Below are 22,234 nucleotides of genomic sequence, written 5' to 3'. Positions count from 1 at the left end.
AAGGTAATGTACGGTGTATTTATGCCTTTGCTTGGAAAAATGTGATCTTTGCTTCATAGCACTGAAACTCTGTGAGTGAAATAGTTATCTTAAAATGTAGCAAAAATAGCTGCAAATTTACTGTGCTTTACCCATGGACAAACACAATTCTGTTAGGTTTTTACATAGACTCTGTTGAGTATCTTGCCTTATCCTTAGTATGCTCCCATTTTGCTATTATCCGTATTTTCAGCTGAAGAACTAAGATACAGAGGTATTAAGTTGCCTGCCCAAGAAAATCTGTGATACAGTAGGTATTTGAGCCCACATTGCTGTATTAGCCTTTGATGTAATCTTTCTACCACAGTCCTTCTTTGGTGACTCTATGTTGTTTTTTTATTATTTTTCTAGATTTGAGACAGAGTTTGGCTATATAAAATTGAATTAATTTAGCTAGAATTGTTAATGAGTTCCTTTGCATCCTCAATTCAGGCACCAATTACCTGTGCAACAATGCTGAAATTAATGCTGTCCCTTGGAGAGACTAACAGTAAAGGCCAAAAATACCATGCTCCAAATTGTGTTCAGGGATCTACCATGCACATTTCTGATCTCTTTTCTGTTTTTCCACAGTGTTTTGAGTCCTCCACAATGACTGATATAGGGCTCATTCGTAGTAGGGTGTGGGTAATGAGAGGTGACCAGAGATGCAGGAAAACCCGCAGCTCATTTCCAGTAGGACAGCCCTACTGGATTGGAATGTCCTACGGGATTGATCACTGGTGTAGGGCTCAAAAGTTAAGTGTACTAGCTGAGCTGTTTCTACTACGTGTCTGGATAATCTTGTACAAGTAATTTTGTTGTTCTTTGGACTGGTTTTCCGTGGTATGATGATTATATCTGTTTTGTAATATGGTATCCTGTTACTCACTAAAAAAACCCACTTGCTAATAACTTATTAAACTGATGCTATCTTGTTCCAAACTCCTCTGGTGAAGGAGCGAGCCTAAGGAACACTTCCAGCAGAAGGAAATGAACAAAGCAGTAGCATCAACTTTCTGGAGAGAGCTGAACTGCAGGCACCAAAAGGGTTGCTTCACCTTGCAGACCCCCTTCTGAGCAGTGTGTCCTCATTCAAAAGATAGTGTAAGGTTTGATACTGACTGAATGTTAGAATTATGGGAAACAGCAGCAATTTAACTCCCATTTCTGGAATTTTAATTTATATATTAAAATTATATATTATAATTATATTCAATATAATTTGTTTTGCTTTGTGAATTATTCTCTCTTTTTAAAAATCCTGCTAAGTCTCCTCATGCTAAAGGCGTTCAACATCATCTTTTTATGTGTCTCTCCTGGAAGTCAGCTCAGCTCAGTTCAGTTGCTGTTCATTTGCAGGAATGGGGGAATTGCTGATGACTTGTCCTGTGCCTGGTTGGTGTAAGATCCCCCATATTGAGAGTCAGAGACTGCAGGAGCTGAGGGATACAAACTTAGTTCAGAGAGCTACTGCTTTCCCCATGTTGTGTTTGCTTGCCTAAGTCACATCTCTTCACTCCCAGTTACCTCCATGCACATCTTGCCCTGTGACCAGGGCACAGCCATTGTCTGTATCTCCATTAAAATGGTCTTAATCTCTTGCTTGCCATACACAGTCTTTTTTTACGTATGTGTGGCCATCATGCTAGAAAATAGGATATCTGTTTAAGGGGAAGCTTGTGAGTGTCTGTGTGTGCATATTATATAACAAACTCCCTCACATCAAAGTGTAGCAATAAAACAGAGTGCAAAAAAACTTGGTGGATTGAATATTGAGTATTAAAAATATCTTTGGAGTTAGAAATAACCCATGTCTGGAAATGGTTGAGCCCAGTGTCAGCAACCTCCAGTTTGATTTGTGGGGTATTCACCTCACTGCACGCTCATAATGTTTGTATAAGGGAAAAATAATTCCATTTGTATTGTATGTACTGTAGTTCTGTCTTCTGACTGTTACCTTTTTTTTTCTTTCTTGGTAAATGATCTTTTAAATAAAAGCTGGTTTATGCAGGGAACAAGTTTTCAGCTGGATATATAAATGGAAATTTTTGCTAAGTAAGTATCACAGTATATAGATGCAGGTAGAAATGCATCTGCTTACTCTTTCTGCTCTTGATGTGTATTTAATCATATCATTTTTATTGGCTTTTTCATTATTTCTCCCCTGTTAGTTGTTTAAAAATTAGGAAGCTGTAGAAGCAAACTACAGTCTGTGCTATGTGATTAAAAGAATGATTCGCTATGTTTCAGTCAAAATATTTGGATTGCTGACAGTACAGGAAAAACCCAGCTTGACTCTAAAATCTCATACAAAACTATCTCTTAACTGGTCATCAGAGCACATTTTTTGGATCAAACATATCCTGAGAGGATATGCAACATGGTGAGTGGTGGGTTTTGCTAGAACAACTTTCATAGTTGAGCACTCTAATAAAGGTGTAAAAAGATATCCTATATCATAGACATTATTAAACTCTTTTCTTTGTTTTGATTTATTGGTGCTCTGTAGGTACAGCATCTTGGGTTATAAGCTGTCAGCTCCCATACACCAAATAAGTGTGGACATCCTGAGATGCTGCTTTGAAACGTGGTGGTCATACTTTCTTGTTGAGCTCAGGCATTCTCACAGTTGTGAACTGCTGTGCTGATGAAAAAAGCTGTCCTTAAAAATCAGATCCAAACCCAAGGTCTTGAATACTTACGGTCAAGAAAAATCCAGTGGCATTTTTGCAACACATAGGAAATGTTACTTCAGCATTAGCCAGCTCTCATGTTGGAGTCATTACCTTCCTTCTGAATGAATTCAGTTAAGATGGAGCATTTTTTGGGTTCTTTTCTAAACTATTGAGGAATATTGCAGGGCATTGTGGAGAAATATGTAGTGTATTAACCAAGGGGTCTGAGTGATGGGTGAAAGTCTCTGTGAACACATGTGGGATGAACAACACACATTGTAAGGCCATAAGGTATAATTATTAATAAATAGGAGTGCTCTGCTGAACAAATCCTGACTGAAAAAAATCAGTTGCTCGCTTTGCATGTGGGGCAAATCCCTCACATGACTGAAGCTCTACTGCTCTGCTGTGTACTGAGCAGTGATGTGGTAAACTTGCAATGGAATGTATTACCTTGTTAGGATTGTGATTAGTGTGGTTTTAGGAACTTATTCCATTAAAAGGGAATTATGCACCGCTTTATTTGTTTCAAATTTAGTTCCTTCTCTTGAGAGTGAGCTCTTCTAATTTGATTTTATGTCTGACTGAGCAGAATTTTATTCAGCTGCATGTCTTGGAATGGCTAACTGTAAGATTCACGTTATATGTCAGTTACCTCTTTTGTCAGTCATCTCAGGAGATTGTTCATAAATGTAAAAAAAAGGAGTACAACCTAGATTATTTGTGCAGGGAGGCAGAGGCAAATGTGTCTTATTTAATGCTTGCATGTGATAGTGCAAACATAGTTTTTCCGTATATATATATTTATAATCGCTATGGTTCAATTGTCAGCAAGCAAAGCCCAGGACTGGGCAGTCAAGATGCAGTGCTTCCAGACTGTTAGTGTCTTGAGCTCATAGTTTCAAAAAGTGCCAGGGCAAAAGGCATGATTAGCTCATGCATGTGACTCAGAGATTACAGCCAGATAGCACCCACATGTCCTTGTGTTGAGCCAAGTTCTGAGCTAAGTTTCAATCCCTCAGAGAACTGACTGTCCCACTGTCAGAGAGAAGGAGGAGTGGAAGGGATGCTGCTGTCTGCAGCAGAGATCCATTTCAGGTGTTGTGAGATACAGGGAGGGGAGAGCAAGAGATTATCTGTGACCTTGGGCAGGTTACTTAGCTTTTGCATGCCTCACATCAAGGAAAAAGGGAATAAAATAATTTCCACTCTTATAGAGGTGTGTGAATGAATATATTAGATACATGACTCAATTCAGTAGCTAAACACTCAAAATAGGCAGATGTTTTATTTCATTTGTGCTAACTTGGTAGTAGAGCTATTCTGTCCAAATTGAGGTGCTTGCTGCTATAGTGGCTGAACATATACACAACCATCTTTATTTCTCAGAGCTGGTACTGTAGTTTCATAAAGAAATCTGCTTTAGAAGAGTGTGTTAACATGGTTTTATGGGGGCTGGCAGCTATTGAAATCGAAAGTTTCTCCCAAGAAATGAAGGAACTTTGGGCTTTGCTTACCTATATTTGTTATACATTCCCCCCCCCCCCATTTATTATCTGAAATACAATTTTTTCCAATCTTGTACAATTTTTTTCAGCCCAATTTATGAGAGCCTAGTCCTTCTGAAACTCCCTAGGCATTCTTCTGCTGCGTTCTTCACTGCTCTCACAGTGCTCCAGTAGCTTCCATTATACAGCACATAATACAGAAACGTGTGCTCAAATGCTGAGTAAGAGATTTTCTCATCTGACAGCCTACTAGGAAAAAGAAGAGAATACCCTCCTATCACCTACCTTTTTTTTTGGTATTCTTAAGGCCCAGATCAGTTTTATCTTAGATTTTTTTCTTCACGTCTTCAACATGGCTGAGATTTACTTTACCCTCTCAAATTCTCAAATTTACAAATTTTTGGTGCCCAGTGTAGATTCTGCTTGGATTTGAGAGAATAACTTACTTGCATGTTACGTGTAGGGTAGACAGTCTGAGCTGGAGTTTTTTTTCTCAGAATTTAGTTTTGTCTATTTTCGTGAAAATAACTGCAATTCACTTCAGGAAACTAATGACTGTAGAATCCCTGAAAGTCTCTTTTGACCTGCCTATTATTGTTTCTCTCTCATCTTGCTTTTAGAGGAATTTCAGCAGAGGTAGTTTGGGGGAGTGCTTTGTAGGCACTGAAACTTACAGGGGAACTGCAAAATCCACTGCAAAAATACAATCCTTTCTTTACTGCTCCTTTATCATTTATATATGAAGTCAGCCTTTTGAAGGGATTTTTCCATCCAAAAATGAAAAGGGAAATTTTCTTTTTAGCTTTTTATACTGTACTAGGACTTGGCTTTTTTCTATCTCTATTTCCTAGAGGATTTGACTTTCTCTGGAAGCACTGGATTAATGCCCTATCTTGCAGCTCAAGCTAGTGGTTCTCTCAGCCCTCAATTAAAGGGGTGAGTATGTTGAGCTTTAGGCCTTCTCTGTGCTTAAAAAGCACCATTCCTACTAGCAAAAAAGTGACTTTTCTGATTTAGCTTATACCATCTCCTGAATGGGAGAAGACTTCCATGCCAGTAAAGCTGCATCTAATTGCATAGCCAGTAGCTGGCATAGCCATGTCAGCACAAAGAAATTGCACCCCTAACTGAATTGAAATTGGCCAGAGATGTCAAAAAACACAAGAAAGAGTTCTTCAGGTATGCTAAAAACAGGCAGAAACAGAAGGAAAATGTTACCCCACGTTAGACAGGAGAAGCGAAATAGTCAACAACAACTCTGAAAAGGTGTAAACTTCAACAAAGGCTAATGTAAGGTCCTACAGCTGGGAAATGTAGTCCAGGAGTGCAGCACAGGCTGGGATCTACCTGACTGGGGAGCAGCTCTGTGGAAAGGGACCTGCAGGTCCTGGTAGCCAGAAAGCTCAAGATGAGTGAACAGTTTGCTGCTGTAGCAAAGAAAGGCAGCAGGATGCTGGGTTGCATAAAGGAAGGCATCACCAGCAGAGTTTATTCCACTCTACTCAGCACATTTCAGGCCACACATGAAATACCATGTTCAGTTTTAGTCCCTCTTATGTAAAAAAAGATGTGAACAGGCTGGAGTGGGTCCAGAGAAGGTCCACAAAGATGATCACAGGACTGGGAAACTTGACACAGGAGGAAAGACTGAGAGAACTGGATTTGTTTGGCCTTGAAAGAAAATGTCTTAGAGGAAACCTTATAACTGTGTTCCAGTATTTAAAGGGTGGCTAAAAAGAAGATGAAGACTCTTATTTTACAATGAGTCACGTGGAAAAGACAAGGGTAATGAGTACAGTTTACTCCTAGGGGGATTCTGATTGGACACAAGAGGAAACTTGTTCACAATGAGAATGTTTGGAAGCCATTGGAATAATCTCCCCAGGGAAGCGGTGGATTCCCCAATCCCTTTAAAGATCCATCTGGACAGGGTACTGGGGTATCTTGTCTAGATGGTGCTTTTGCTGAGAAAGACTGGACCAGGTGATCCTCCAGGTCCTCTTGCAACTTGGTTTTAAATGATTCAGAGGTTTAAGAGGTGCCAATTGAAGATCTAATCTCGAAGCCCTTGCATGAGAGGTCCCATTAAAGGGACAACAAATTTACTGTTTGTTCTCACAGATTTATACTGGTGTCGATATAAGCAAATGAGAATGAAAGAAAGGTTGAAGCGTATGATCTTTGAGGTTCACTTCCAACCTGCGAAAACTTCTAACCATCGATGAAATGATTCCTGACATGAAAAAAAAAAAAAAAAAAAGGCAGAGAAATGCTTTTCTGTCCTTGTAAGAACCTAAGTATTGTTATGTACCTTAAGGAAGCAAGCGAGAGAGAGAAAGCAGTACCTGGTGGAGTGTGGGTTTTCAATTTATGACTCTAGTTCTAAGCTGGATTTCAAGAAATTTAAAATAAGAATTTCAAGGGATTTGTATTGAAATATAGAAATAAGAAATACAGTAAGGTCTAACATTTACTTTTTGGCTTTCAGCTGGCTATGAATCATAAAGAAAAAGTTTACTTCCCCAGTGTCATGAAGAACTAGGCACTGCTGTGTCAAAGGCACGCTGTAAGAATTGCCTGGATTTAGAGTTAAGACTCCAAAGACAATTTCTGGGGCTTTTTTTCAAATGAAAATATAATATATGCCCATGAACTCTGGCTGTAACCCAGTTCTAATTAGTGATTAATGAAAAATATCTTACTATCAGCTCAATACTGTGATGCACAGCAGTCTACTGAGTTAGTGCCATCAAATTAATTTCAGTCTAGTATCTTGAAACTTATTTGAACTTCTTTGAACAGTCTTCAACGCATGTAAAGTGACATATGGAGGTATCTAATGCATCAAGTCATCCTTCAGGACTACTTTTCAGATTCTTTCCTTCTTGTGCCGTTCTTTTATTTTCCTTTTGTTGTGTTTGAAAGGTTCACTGTTGAAGTAGGATTTTGAGTGGGGATTTTAGCTTTGACTGTAAGTGGAAATGTTTTCTGGCTTAGTATTAGTTTTAAGTTGAAGGATTAATGTCTTGTAGTGATTCTATGCCTGGCACAATGATTTTTCCATACAGTTAGAATTTCTCTAGTGTCTTTTGTTCTGACACTGAAAATTTTTTCCCAATTAATTTAATTATTTAATTTTTTAAAAACTGATTGTGTAGCAAGTAGGGTTCTGTAAGTAGGGTAGAACCACTCACACTGAGCCAGTTGTGGGATCATTTTGTTAATTCTTGGTGCAACTTACCGGGATTCATATACAATCCTGTGATGATGTAATAATTATTATCGTATCTCAAAAACAGAAAAGATATGAGTCACCTGTGTGAAGGTCTATTGAGGGCCTACATATCTACCTGGAATTTTTGTGTAAGCCTTAATAATTCATAAGGTATTTGAGGGATGTTCTGTTCTTGCCCAGGCTCTCCTCAGACAGGATTTGATTTCTATTTCTGCATATTTTGAATACACTTCTTGGCGCATTAGTTTATTTTAGCCCTTCTAATCTCAGTCCATCTCGAATTAGATGTTCTATGCTATAGAAACTTACAGCATGATAAACTACTCTTAAAAACATGCTGACATTTTAGATTCTTTCTCTCCTCCCACATGTATTGCAATTCAAAGGGAAGAGAATATAGTCTTCCCAGGAAAATAGACTTTTTTTCGGATATGTTTGTTTAAACAGGGTTTTTAAAAAACAGGTGGGAAAGATGCTGACCACATTAATATCACCACGTGAAGATAATTGGCCACACTTTAGGGTGAGAAAATAATTTTCCAATAAAAATAGTGCAAATATTTCTGATGCTGAGAAATGGGAAGCAATCAGATTACTTAGCGATCAAACAAAACATTTTTGGTGAATAATTTTCTTAGTAGAACAGTTTAATTTTTATTGAATCTTTGTGGAACTATACCGAACTACACTGCCCTCATATAAAAAACAGATTTCCCATGATAAATGGTTTTGGACAGAAGCAAGGTGCAAATTTATTTGAGAAACTGGAAGAAAACAGATCAAAATAACTTCTGGGGATCTGCACCATTTTTAGCTCCTCTAATGACATTTTAGTCAGAAATATTCAGATGCCATTTAAAAAGATGAGGAACTCGAAGGCGGGTAAAAATTCCTTAGGGTTTATAGGTGGCAAATGTACATGAATGCTTAATCTGTTTTACAAGTTTTTTAGGAGAATTGATGTATTGCCTTGAGTTTGAGCTTGAAAGAGAACTCTGGTGGGTCATCAGATGCCATCCCTTCATGCCATGCAAGATTGATTTAATTACACAAATACTCTCCTTGATAGATGACTGTCAAGTGTAGATTTGTTTGCTGCATTCTAATATAGGTGCTCCCAGTCCATTAGGTGAAGTGTGTGTGAGGAGATTGTTGGCTTCAAGTACACCGTGGTTTATGGTTGTGAGTTTTCCCCCACACTTGTAACCTGCTGCTGGTGTTTCTTGCCCTGGTGTTTCTGCAGAGCAAGGAGCAGGTGTGTTGTCTTACTCAGTGTGGTAGTCCTGGAGAACTGAGTGTAATTTATGGGTATCTTCAAGGAGTTTTGGTGAACTTTGGTAATTCGTGTAGCAACTCTTTGTGCCCAGAACTCTTGTAGGATGAGAAAGGGATCACTGCCCTGGCTGGTAGTAACACGTCAGGCTGTGTACATCAGAAAATTAATAGCATTCAGATACTGAAATGAGGAGTTCATAGAGTCAGAATTGCACTTAGCTTCAGCATTAGTTTGCTAGAATAAAGCTTTGGTAAAAAGATCAGGAATTGTTCCAGTAAATAACAAATAACTGAAAACAAACTTGTTTACTCCTCATTCCTGTGTTCAGCATGTATCTGGGAAGGAAATAAATCTGCTGTGCACCCCAGGGTAAAGTATATTAATCAACCAGTTATCTTGTTAAGGGAAAATAAATGAGCCTCTGTGCTGACTGAATACATTGCAGTGCACAAACTTTGCAGTGCTCTCAGCAATCCGATGCTGACTGTCAGCCATCCAGAAGCTGCTGGAGAAGTTAAAATACTGGAGGAGTGTGACAGCAGTGTAGCAATACATTCACAAGCCCATGTAATGTACTGTGGCCCAGAGCCAGATGTACCTCTTTATGTTCAGGTATACCCTTTGGCAGGTGTCCTCCCTTTAAGGCAAAGGTGTTCTCTTCCCTCAGCAGCAAAATATGGACAATCTACAGCATCCCATTCAATGATGGATTATTATTTTGTGTGACAGTTGCAATGACAACAACAAAACCCCAGAAAAAAAGGGTCATCCCACAGGGACAGACTAGATTTTATCTATGCCAGTTCACTTATTTTCATACTTACAGGAGTGTGAATGGTGCTCTTGTTGAGAGAACACATGCAGAAAGATGCTGCAGGCTGAGGCTGTTTTGCAGCAGTTTAGAGGCAGGCAGTCACAGTGTTTGGCTGGGTTTTTTTTAGAAAGGGAGCTTGAAATTGGACACATGAGGACACAAGCAGGTGTAGAAAGAACCCCATTTCTCCATTCTTCTCTCGAGACATCCAGAAATGTGCTGCCAAGCACATGGGAGTCATGAACCTCACGTAGGGGGACTGCCAAGTAGGGTGCATCAGTCAGCCAGTTGCTCCATATCTTCTAGGCTCAGAGCTCAAGTCTTCCCATGCCTGTCTTAGTAGATATAGCTGTAATCTTAAATAGGGGATGGCACACTTGGGCACTGCAGTTGTCTTTACGGGGACATTAGGATTCACTGTCTTTCCCCTTCCTTTATTCCTCTTTCTGTTTCTTTGAATTTTAAGGAGCAGGCAAAGGGAGTTGAAACAGAACTCCTCGAAGGATAGCAGAGGCTCAGCTCTAATTACAGTGAGTCTGAAGGAAGCCATGCGTTAAAACATTCATGATTTCAGAATTGCTGTGTGTGTTTTTTAGATGTACTGTTATTTCTTAATAGGTTCCAAAGTGTAACAGGAGACCGGTCTTTCTTCCCTGAGGTACTTGGCATATGCAGGGAAACTCTGCCATCCTGTCAAAAAGATGTATGTAGGTTTTACTGCCTTGTTAGACAGGTATTTGTAGATTTAAGTGGTAACTTGACTTTGAGACAGCTGTTCAGAGCTAGCAATTCCAGAACACCAAAGGACTTGAAGCAAAGTGCTCTCATCTTTCAGGGAAATCGAAGGGTTTAGGTCATGCAGGTGATTAAAGAGATGTAGGTGCCTAACTTACAAGTAGGTATTTCTAGAAGGAGCTCTGCAATTTCTCTGACCCTTCAAGGTCATCTATCAGATCAGTCTAAGGTGAGAGCAGAAGCTGGGACTTCTGGGAATGCCCATCCCAATCCTCCACCTGCAGAAACAGCTCATTATTATCAGTAGAGCTGTGATAATTCTCCTTTGATTCATCTGATATTTTAAAAATCTAAATGGCTATTGAACAGCTAAAACACATGCTGTTACACTGACATTATAATACAGAGGTTTTTGGTCAAATAGTCTAGATTTGAAGAAGAGACTTGATTTTTTTTTTTTTTTGCTTGAAACCCTGTATAAAGTAATTATTATACAGTAAAAGGTTCCCCATTTGCCTTGTAGACTATTCACTTAGAATATTTAGATTGTTGATTAATATTAAGATTTGTATAAACTTCTGATTCTCCTCCAGCACACTTTAAGACAAACAACTACTAGAATATGAAGCAAAGGTTTGTTTAGAGCTCTCTTCAACCCAACTGTCAAGCTGCAGACACGGTGGAAATAGCTGGAATGCTGACATCACTCCATGTCACTGTCAGGGGTAATTCTCACTTTCGAGGAACAGCTCCCATTTCTTTTGTGTGCAAATGTGTGTGTGTTTCTGCTCACACAGAGCAGGAGATAATTAATTGATCGATTAATTGATAATTAATTGATAATTAATTAATTGTGGAGCTCTTACATGGTTATTACATTGCTTTCTTCACCTTACTAATTAAAATAAGGATTTTTAGCTAGTTGAGTGGTTTGGGGTTTGCTGCCATACACTATATTGCACACTTTTGCGCTACATCTTTATCTTGTTTTTTTTTTTCTTTAGCTCAATTGCTGAAGACAGGAGCTGACTTAAATGAAATTTAATCTGAGTCAAAGGCTTTTGGGTTTTTTTGTGTATGTGTTGTGTGTGGGTTTTTTTGTTTGTTTGGTTGTTTTTTTTAAATAATTTGTATGATAGAAATTTTTTCATGCAAAATAGGATTTCTGTGGGTCTGGTGGAAAAGGCTGTCGAGGTGCTGCTATGGCAGGTAAATTTATTGAGTTATCTACTTGGAAAGACAATCTGATAAAAAGGAGGAAGTTGGGACTTCAGGGCCTATTTCTGCTGTGAATACATCTTCATTAAGTGTAGGGTTGTCCATTGTCTCTGGTTCAGAATGAAACCCTGGTCTAACGAACAAGATGAGTCATTTCAGGAGTTTCCTGGTGTCATGGTGAGGGAGCTTTGTGTCATCTTTAGAGCTAATACCAGGTACCATGGTCTATTCCAGCCTGGAACTGATGACTGCCTCCCACTCCCTGTCAGAGCAGTGAATGCCTTGCTGTCACTTAGGGAAATGTGTCTGATGGTGCCGATGGTTCTTCTCACTGGGAAAAACAAATTTGGCTGTGCTAGTCAGCAGCAATAGCTTCTTCTGAAGTAGGATTTTGCTGGCAAAAGTGATTCTTCTGCTCTAGACTGAGCAAACTCCTGACCACTTGATCCTGGAGAATCAATTGAAATTTGCCAAACATGAGCCAGTCTTCTGCAGAAGAAAATTATTTTTTCTCAATTTGCTGAAGAGAAAACAGGTCAGGAGAAATACTGTATATGGCTGAGACAACACCTAGTTAAATTTAGGGCAAAGCACCACTCAATTCCCCACCCTCCCCCTCCAAATTGGGTGAGAGACTTGGAGATAAAGAAACTTATTGTCATGGCTGAGCCTACGGCAGATCTGTGAGCTCCTTGGAAATCCCCTGGAAAACAAATCTAAGACAGGAAGGGCTGTTCTAAAAATAATTTGCTGTTTTATTTACACAATTTTTACAGCTGGTATTCACAGAGGTGCTGAAATTCTCTTTGGAATGACTGAAATTTGACTGCAACCCTCAATCTGAGTGTCCCTGCATGCCCTACCTACACAAAATGCATGCGTCATCATCTCTGCACCATCACCTTGTCTTATTTTATGTCATAAAACAGTGAATCTTGTTGACATTATGGGCTCAATCCTACAGTCAAACACCTGCTCAATTCCATGGGAATTTCACTGTAGAAGGATCATGTGAAAAAGCTTTGTTACTGGCCTAGACCTAATCTGAACACACGTACGTTACTCTTGCCAGTGAAGGGTTAACACCATGGAGTTACAGAGAGATGTGATGGATCTTCCTGCACCTCCCCAAGAAGAAGTGTTGTGTCTCACACTGTGTTTGTGACTCTAAGTTGCTTTCATTTCAAAGCTGCATAACTCTGGCAAGATGTATGCTGTGGTTGCAGCCTGGTGTTAGGACAGAGGGAAGTGCAAGGGGAGGCAGTCTGGGACAAGCCAAAGAAAGCCAGTTGTAGTGGATTGACTCTATTATAGAAAACAAAATTTTCCTTTAATAATTTGTGCTGATTTTTTTCTGTGGCGTTCCTGATTTCTTGTGTGTAGAGATAAAAGTAAATGCTGTAAACAATGTATTTTTGGTGGTAGAACCACATGTACTGTGCAACTCACTTGGATTTACTCTGGTAGTTACTGTTCTAAAATTAATTGAAATTAATTGATTTTTAATTTTTTTTTTCCATGCTAAGGTTAAATATGAGAAATTATAGAAATGCCAACCTGTGAATCCGAACTTCTGCTGATGAGGAAAGAAGTATCCAGGATTTTCTTTTGATGTTTTGCTGACATATGGTGCTTCTAACCCAGTGACAAATTAATTGACTAGATGTAAAAGAGATGGACAGTGCTTAGCAAGGAAGGACAGGATATGCTTTACAAGACATCTGGTTCTGCCTCTGCTGGATTATAGAGACAATATGCATTGGACAGCTAACGAGTCTCTGTTGCATAAGATAGATTCCCCTTATAATAGAATTGCACACTTTGTCTCTAAATGAGATTATTATACACACCATTGCACAATGTTTGAAGAGCTTGCTTGGCTATTGCAGAGGGTTAGGAGAGAAAAAAATTGGAAAACAATTGCACATAAGACTTTCAATCCATCTACTGCTCCATATTTGTCCAAATTACCATTACACTCTTTCAAAATACAAATCTGTGATACATTCAGGGGTGAAATGTTAATACTGACCGGCCAGATTTTGACAAGATATATTTTTCTTTTGCTGTTGTTTTTACCTTGCAGTAAAATCTTACTTCCTTGGAAAGAAAAGCTGTTAGTGGAAGCCACTTGTTGTGGCATAACAACTCTCTACTCAGAATGAATTATGAATTTAATTTTTGCCACTATGCAAACTTCAGTCTGAGTCTCGGGGGCTTTGATTTTTCCAGAGATAAACTATGTACAGCTACATTTATAGGAAACTGTTCCTCAGTAATCTTCAGAGTTTAAGGACGATGCTTGCAAAAATAATGTATAATTTCAAGTGATTCCATTTTTGGGTCCCAGCTTGTGGTCATTGTAGTGCATGGCTTTCAGAAAATGATGAGGTCTAAAAACTCCAGACTCCTTGTGCTCTTGAAGACTGGACACCTTAAATTTTACATCTTCGAAATTGCAACCTACTTCTGAAAATCCTGGCTCCATCATTGAGCAGGAGCAAATGTTGCAATTCTAGATTATGTGGAGGTACCATTTCCCACAGAAATGGTCCCACAGAAGAATTCTGCAGTAAGAGTTATAGATGGAGCTTATAAAAAAGACAGCTAAAAGGTTTTTGTCAAATACAGTGTAAATAATCACCTATCCTACCTCCTTCTTGGCATTTTTGTCTTCCTCTTTTGTCTGCTAGTCTCTTTTTCAATTTCAGCTCTCCAGGTACCAGAAGAGGATGTGATCTTACTAAATAATGTGAAATAATAATGATCTTAGTTTGACAGGGTAGATACTAAAACTATTGCAATGTGCAAATCTGTGAAGGTGGCTTTGTTCACAGCTTTATTCCTCAGAGTGAAAATAAGTACCTCCTCAAAACACAGCTGAAAGCAGCATTTCAGTACAGAGAGCTGTAAGTGGGTCCATGGTGTGGTTTCTGTTCGGGCATGACTATATACAATTCCTACAAGTATTACTGTTCCAACATGAAGGAAGAGGAGACACATAACAATATAAAATTACTTGGTGTATTTGTGCTAGTCATCCTTGTTGCTGTTCATACTTTCTTCCCCTTTCCCAGAGCCCCTGCAGTTAAACTGAAAGGTTACCTAAATATATATGTGTGTTTGTGTGTGTGTGTGTGTGTGTGTGTGTGTGTGTGTGTACATGTGCTTTGCAGGATTTTCTTTGGAAGAAGTTATTCTTTTGTACAGTCCCTCCCTGACATTTCTATAGCCTGCTCACATCCTGTTGGGTGAAGCTACGATGTTTTAATGTAAGGCAGTGTGACTCATAAGAAGTAAGATTGCAATAAGCACAGTTACTAGTAATTAATTTCCCAGCCCTGGATACTCTTCCAGTGACTGTTGTAGGTTCTCTGGGGTGGAATGTGCTCACTGATGAAGGTGTTTGAGAGCATTTCATTCCTGGTTCAAAATAGCTGAATGTTTCTCTTAATGAGCTCTCCCATTGCTATCACAACAACTTTAAATACCTTATGGCTAGTGAGGAGAGACTGACACACAAGCAGATTTGTTTCTCCGCGTCTCTTCCTGTTTGCAGTCCAATTTCCAGTGAGATTGATTTCATCACAGGCTGTGCTGCTGCCTCAGTAGTTTTCTAAGACCTCTTCCTCTTGTCTATTTCTTAGGAAAAGGAGAAACTGTACGTGGAGCTGAGGCAAGTCTTGGCCCGGCAGCCTGGGCCTGAAGCCACGGAACAGTTGCAGCACTACCGGCGCAGCCTCCGGGACAAGACGAAACAGCTCAAAGTAAGAGGTGCCCACTGCCTGTGGCTGAGGGGCTGCCAGCACTGCAGGGTGACTGCACCAGGGGAGTGAGGCTGCAGGAAGAATTTCAGTGAACAGTGTGCCTGCCCTAGTAGATTAGATCAGGAGAAATAAGGTTGATACTGCAACTCCTCAAGGGAGAAGCAGGAGCAGCAAGAGAACTTTTTTACACATTATGCTGGCTTGTTTCATTAAAATAAAGGAAAAGTCTTATTAGGATATGAGTGTGCCGCACAATGCTGTAAATTGGTTTTGTGCATGGGCATTCTGGGACACTGCCAGCTTTTCATTAAGCTTATTCTCTTTCACTTTTCTTAAACTGTTGAGATCTGTAAGAAGCAAATCAAAGCCATTTAGTTTTCTTTTTAACAAAGTAGTGGGAATATATAATCTAGTCTTAAATTATCATTATTTCTCTTGCAACACATCCACGTAAATTAGATTTGCAGATTTTATAGGGGATTTTATATAGACAGGAGGAACCTGTTCTAACCCCTTGTCAGTAGAAGGGAGGATTTCCTGGTTCCAAAAGAATTTTGTAGGAAATTTAAAAAGCATGACCTTAAAAAGTGATTCTTTGATAGAACTCTGTGATATTCTATGAATAAGCTGATCTTCCCTTGTTCTTGCCTGCATGAGAGATCAGTCTCCCCAGGAGTTCATCTGCTTATATGGCTTCTCTCTCTGTTGAAGTCATCATCTCCTGTTCACTGCATCATAATCACGTCTATACTAACCACGAGGAAAAAAATGCAGGAGCAGATGGGGCCTTAGGAAACAAAAGAGGCTGTTATGCAAATCTTAGCTTTCTATGGAGAAGAAAAACAATGTAGAAAATGTAAAATAGAAGCCAAAGTTTAGCTAAACTGAATGTGATTTGAAGTTTTCTATGAAGTTTTCTTATTTGTCCTTAATGCATTCAATTGCCACTGTGTATTTCGGGCACAGTATGCTGTAGTGTGCTGGTATGCACTACATTTTGGGGTACCAGGTCAAGTTATTCTCCTTTTGATAGAAAGAAAACATACTATGCATTCTCCTCTTCTTAAAAATTTAACTGATTTGTATGAAAGTTGGATTGTATTAATATTTACACTGCCTGGCACTACTTTGTCTGTGTGGATTCAGTTACTCCACTTAACAGTGAGTCCCTGTGAATATTTTTATTATTGTTTAATAACATTGTTAAATATTGTTAAATAATTCCCTGATTTATTATTTTTTAAGACCTTCTTTTGGATTTTCACCCAGATTTATGTCTCAGAAGTTAAGGGCTAATGTGTGTATTATTACCATTCCCAGTTTGGTAAGTTGTCCTTAGGTGAACAGAGGACAACAGAAGTGAAACATCCTGATGGAAAAAGAGTTGTGGTAGAAAATGGTGGTGTGTTCCATCATCATATATGAAAGGAGAAAGTACTTGTAAAAATACTCACTTATGTGTAAGTGAAACTAACATTTCCTGTTTGTGCTACTTGTCTCTTGTTTGTTAGGTTTTGTCCTCAGAACTGAATATGTATGAAGCACAGAGCAACGAATACAAACGTGAAATTGCAAGACTTAACAATGAGCTTAACGATGTGAAAAAGAAGTATCTGTCTCAGAAACGCAAGGAGCAACAGAATAAGTATGGGAAAATAACAGTTTTGTCTACACAGCTTTCTGCATAAGCTAGATTTTTGTTTTTAGACCATACTTTACCCTTTTGATCAGAACGTGGTCATATTTGACTGAGGTGATATAGTATTGTTGCCTAATTTTCCTGAATGTTATCCTTCATGTTACTTCAGTCTGGTCTAGATTTACCATGATCTATGGCCAGGACAAGAACATCCAGCAGAGATGTTGCTGAACATGTTCTGCAGTCCAGTTAAATTATTCATACTGATGAGATGATACCCAGAGGACACAAATTAGTGTCTGGTCTCTCACACTGAAGCATAGAATTATAGAATAGTTTGGGTTGGAAGGGACCTTTAAAGGCCGTCTAGTCCAAGCCCCATGCTTAGCAGGGACATCTTCAACCAGATGAGGTTACTCAGAGCCCCATCCAACCTGACCTTGAATGGTTCCAGGGATGGGACACCCACCACCTCTCTGAGCAACATGTTCCAACATTGCACTACCCTCTCAACAGAAAATTTCCGCCTTATAGCCAGTCTAAATCTACCCTCCTTTGGGTTAAAAGCATTACCCCATGTCCTCCTGCAACAGGCTTTCTGGGCTGCAGGCACACATTGCCAGCTCATGTCCAGCTTTTCATCCACCAGCACACCTAAGTCCTTCTCAGCAGGGCTGCTCTCAACTTGTTCATCCCCCAGCCTGGGTTGATATGAGGGGCTGCCCTGACTCAGGTGCAGCACCTTGCACTCGGCCTTAATAAATCTCATGAGATTCCCTTGGGCCCACTTCTTGAGCTTATCCAGGGCCCTCTGGATGGCATTCCATCCCTCAGGTGAGTCAACTGCACCAGTCAGCTTCATGTCACCTGAAAACTTGCTGAAGGAGCTGAGGGTGGACTTTACTTTTAAAGAGAAATTTCTTAGATTTCTGCAGTCAGATGATGGGATCTGTTACCAAGTTTTTCTGTATACACAGAAAGCCCTTTGTCTTGCCACCCATTTCTATCCTCAGCCTGTGCCTTCCTCACACAGTAAAGCCAACAGTTCTCTACATGTCTGAATATAATTCAAAGCTTCCTGTATCTTTTCTTCCTTAATCCTATTTCAGCCAGCAAATAAATTTGATGACTGAATTAGCAGAATTATCAGTGATAAACAGTGACTTTTGTCCATCTGCAAATTGCATAATGTTACCTTAATGTTTGGAATTAGCAACAATTGTGCAATGCTAATGGCCTTCCTGGAGCTTTAGGATCAATATGTGAGGCTACCATAATGCCTGATAATCCATTTCCAGCAGCTAAGTGTCCTCTTCACAGTAGTTTTGATGTTTCCGTTTTGGACCCTGGCATCCTGTCTCTATGTTCATCAGATGAGGAGAATTGCACCATGTTTTGTTGTTACATTTCACCTAGAACTAATGCCTGCCATAAAAACTCCACTTGTTAGGGACACAACTGCTTTAAATTAAAAAGAACCCACATACTGTGTGGGCTAATAATAACTGAACAGGGGCATGTCAATCATATACAGTGGATGGAATTTCATGTTGCAGGTCAGTTAGTGCTGGATACACTGTAGGTTCAGGGTAGACATCTGCCATTAGCACAGCTTGTCAAGTTGTTCTTGTGAGCAAACGTGTCTGTAGTCCCATAAGCGTGGTGTCTTTGTGACATCTGTGTTCTGGAGTACATTCAGATGCTGTTGGTGGTGTTTCTGAAGGATGGTATCATCTTATTGCCCCCACCACAGGCTTAGAAGGCACCAGCACTGTCCTGACAGCCCTGCCTTGCACTTCTCTTGCCTTGTGGCTGCTAAGAGATGTCCATGTTCTGGACTTTGCTCTCCTCTGTCCCTCACTGTTTTGTTCCCTAATTAAACCTGTTGGACTGCATCTACTTTGAAGGACACAGAGGAGTAACTGGGCACATCAGTCCTGGATAATTGCAACTTCTGTAATCTCTAGGCTGTGCTTTGTGTTGGCCACCAGCAGTGCAGAGAAAACAAACCCTGTGCAGCCTTTGTTCTCCAACCTGCCAACTGTGCAAGACACATGGTTTGCTTTCTGAGAGAGAACCTGTTGTGCAGTCAACTCCTTCCCCAAGGAGTCCTTCTCCCCTGACATACAGCCATCCCACACCTCAGACAGGGCTGCACAGGCAGCGCCTGGTGTGTGGGTGCCAAAGAGCCAGGGCCATTGGATTTGTACTGTCTCAAATTGCTCTAAATCCCAGCTGACACAAAACCACAGACTTGATCTCTATCTTGTTGGCTAATGTGAACATCATATCTGAAATAAATGTAGCTGGTTTCGCTAATAAAAAGAGGATCCTGTCAGGACAATAGCATTAAGAGCATTATTGACTACCCTGCTATGAAAGAGAATTAATACTCTCAGATAACCTCACACAAAATTGTCATCTAAAGCTTTTATTGATTTGTACAAGATAGCTTTGATTTGTGATTTAAAGTCTTGGTACTGAACAAAATGCAGCTTTCTGTGTGATGCTGAAGGAATATGAGTGACAGCAGCAATTTAGCTTTGGTTTGTGTTCAAAGTGAAAATTCAATGTTTAGGATTTTAGTCGTGAATTCGAAATCCTCCTTTTCTGCTCTCTGATTCAGAATGTTGTCTTTCCCAGTTGTCTTAGCCTTTCTTCTTCTGTCTCCTCCTATTCTCTCCTGCTTGTTGCACCCCTTCAGCATCACTACTTTTCCTAGTTGCTTCTAGCACCAGGATTCTAGCACCAGGATTCTATTTTGATCTTGATAAGGATTGGTGAGAAAACATGAAGCTTAAATCCACACAGACACCTGATCCAGCAGTCCTGTATATGTAAATAACTGCACTGAGGGATGTCAGTAGTAACTGAGAGCTTTGGCATGTGACTGCTCACACATTTATTCTGCATAATGTATTACAGTATTGAGTTGCATAGAATTTTCCATACTGATGAGCACGCCTGTTGGTTGTCTCCATGGGAGCATGAAGAAAGAATGAGCATAGATTCTGCATCATTTTCTCTCCCCAAACTTGGAAGCCCAATAGTGAGATAGGATGAGCCATCTAAATACAGCATGTTAGTTTTTAGTGCTGTCAGCTGGCATATCCATTGATACATCGATACAACTAAAACCAGTTATAAATGGTTTTCATGGTTACATTCTTCTGTGCCGTCTTTTGGCTATTCTCCCACCTCTGTATGGGTTAAATTTGGAAAGGGGTGCATAACTAGTCATCCTACAGGGTTTCTCTGAACTTTCTCCTCTCCTGACAGTTATTTAGGGACAAAGACAAAAGTATTAATTCCAGGAAGTGTTCTCTTTTCCCTTACTGGGGACCGAGAAAAAGTACTAATAGTGTGGTTGCACTCACATTTGTGTCTCAGTCTCAGTGACTGTGAAATAAAAGTAATGGCACTGACCTTCTTTGCAAAGCCTTGAGACCTCTGCTGTTATGATAAACTAGTACTTCATAAAGCTCCACTTGGTTAATCTTAAGTATCTCAGGACCTTTCTCTGAAGCATTCAGGTATATCACAGTGAGTTTGAAACACTGCCCTTCATATTTGTAGTGCTGTGCTTACCTCCCAAAGCACATCAGAGTGGAACCAGCTAACTCTTGTTCCCTCCTCTTAAGGCCATCAAATTCAAGACCTCCTGGATCCTCCTGGATGGAGCAACTTCCTGGGGCTATCAGTGCACCTAGAGCAAACTGTTAGTTTTCTGCAAATGTCACAGACAGGGTAATTATCACTGGAACTTTGTTAAAATGTGAGGACAGATAACACTATAGATTCATTAAAATTCAACAAATTAAAAATACCTCCCCATTGCATCTCTGGTGAATGTAGCTGTTTGAAAACAGGCATATTCTTGATAGGATGGGATGGTGGTTAGAAATCTGAAGTCATGGAGCTCACATACAAACTTGCTCTAATGAGGTGCTCTGACCATTTTGGGGAGTAGCACAAAGAAAGATCGTTTATTTCCGATGTTTAATAATTCCAAACACCATCAGTAGGCTTGTAATTAGATCCAAACAGACACCTAGCCTTGGTGGTTTAGCCTAAAAGGCTTTAATCAACTTATTTTAATGATCTCTTGATACATGGTTGCACCAAAGAAACTCTGGAGGACACAAATTTCCTTAGTTTGTAAACATCTATGGGCTGCAGAATGAAATATATATTTTCTGTTTCTTTGTTTCTATTTAAAGGGAGAAGGAGAGACCTTGCCCGGATATGAAGACGAAATTACCCCCCCTCAGGCCTGATAATGAACCTCACTTCAGCATAGGGGGCTTTCCGTTAACCAGACCCCTTCCCAAAATTGCAGCTTAAGAATCGACTCATCTAGTCACATTCCCGTTCCCAGTTTCTTGCTAAACCCTATTTGTGGGTTGTTTGAGAAACTATAATTTTAAAAGAGATTCAGAATCCACTGAAATCACTGTATCACCTTCAGGAAAATTTTATATATTGTATATAATAAAATGCATTTTTACATTGGAATTGTATTTCATATTGCATTTATATTTTGTACAGCAAATTACACTGCAATTAAGATAGTTTTCTTTACAAACTGTGGACCAAAGCTGCCCATTTGATGCCAGCAGAAGCCTGCAGTGATGTAAGTGAATAGTGGAGATATTTCTTTTTCAATATTGCGCTTCTATTTAGCACTTTAACACCACCAAATGCCTTAATATGTAGTTATTTCTTTTATCTACCTCTGCTGTAAGCGCTCACTCCATTTATCTTCTGACTCAAAGCACCTGAAAAGAAAGAGAAAACAGAAAAGAAGAAAAATTAATAGGCTGCTGTTTCAAGCCCTGCTGAGCAAATGCAAAATTAACAAGTCTTTACTTAGATGTACACATGTAGCAGTTCTTTGCGTAGGTCGTATATAATAGGGTTTAGGCAGTGTTTGCTACAGTTGTTAGTAAGATCAAGGAAGTTTGTGGCCACAATGTACGTTATTAAGAGCACAAGTGTGTTTACTCTGGTAGATACAAAGTGACATAATTATGTCTCTTCAACTGGGGAGACACTGCACACTGTGTGGGACATGCTGTTCTCCCACTTAAATCCTTCCAAGCGATTCAAACTTGGACTCAAAACACGGCAAACTTTACGCTTTAATTTCCAGACACTCGAGCATTTTTGTAACTTTCCGAAATTGGTTTTGTAATACAGCAGGAGCCCTCCAACCTTTTCAGCCAAAAGAGATTTAATTACCATTCATTAACAAGTGAAATAACAAAGTCACGGCGTGAGGTGCTGAAGTATAGAAAACTTTCAAGCTGTAAAATAAAATGTTTTGAAACTGATTTGTACGAGGAA

The 22,234-nt window shown here is 39.6% G+C and overlaps 1 protein-coding gene across 3 annotated transcripts in view; it reads left to right on the top strand.

Moving 5' to 3' along the window:
* The window catches only part of CFAP58 (cilia and flagella associated protein 58), a 55,499-nt gene extending 33,826 nt beyond the window's left edge, over positions 1-21,673 (top strand). For all 3 annotated transcript variants that reach the window (XM_027898003.1, XM_027898004.1, XM_027898001.1), the window contains 3 exons: positions 15,130-15,249; positions 16,761-16,894; positions 21,109-21,673. In XM_027898003.1, coding sequence (XP_027753804.1) covers positions 15,130-15,249; positions 16,761-16,894; positions 21,109-21,232 — 378 coding nt within the window. In that variant the 3' untranslated portion in view covers positions 21,233-21,673. The remainder of the gene's footprint in view (positions 1-15,129; positions 15,250-16,760; positions 16,895-21,108) is intronic.
* Positions 21,674-22,234: the final 561 nt, after the last annotated feature.

Source organism: Empidonax traillii, unplaced genomic scaffold (genome assembly GCF_003031625.1).
Source record: "Empidonax traillii isolate 1590-97213 ecotype Southwest subspecies unplaced genomic scaffold, ASM303162v1 scaffold574:size890810, whole genome shotgun sequence".
Classification (NCBI taxonomy): domain Eukaryota; kingdom Metazoa; phylum Chordata; class Aves; order Passeriformes; family Tyrannidae; genus Empidonax; species Empidonax traillii.
This window is presented reverse-complemented; position numbering and strand designations above follow the sequence as displayed.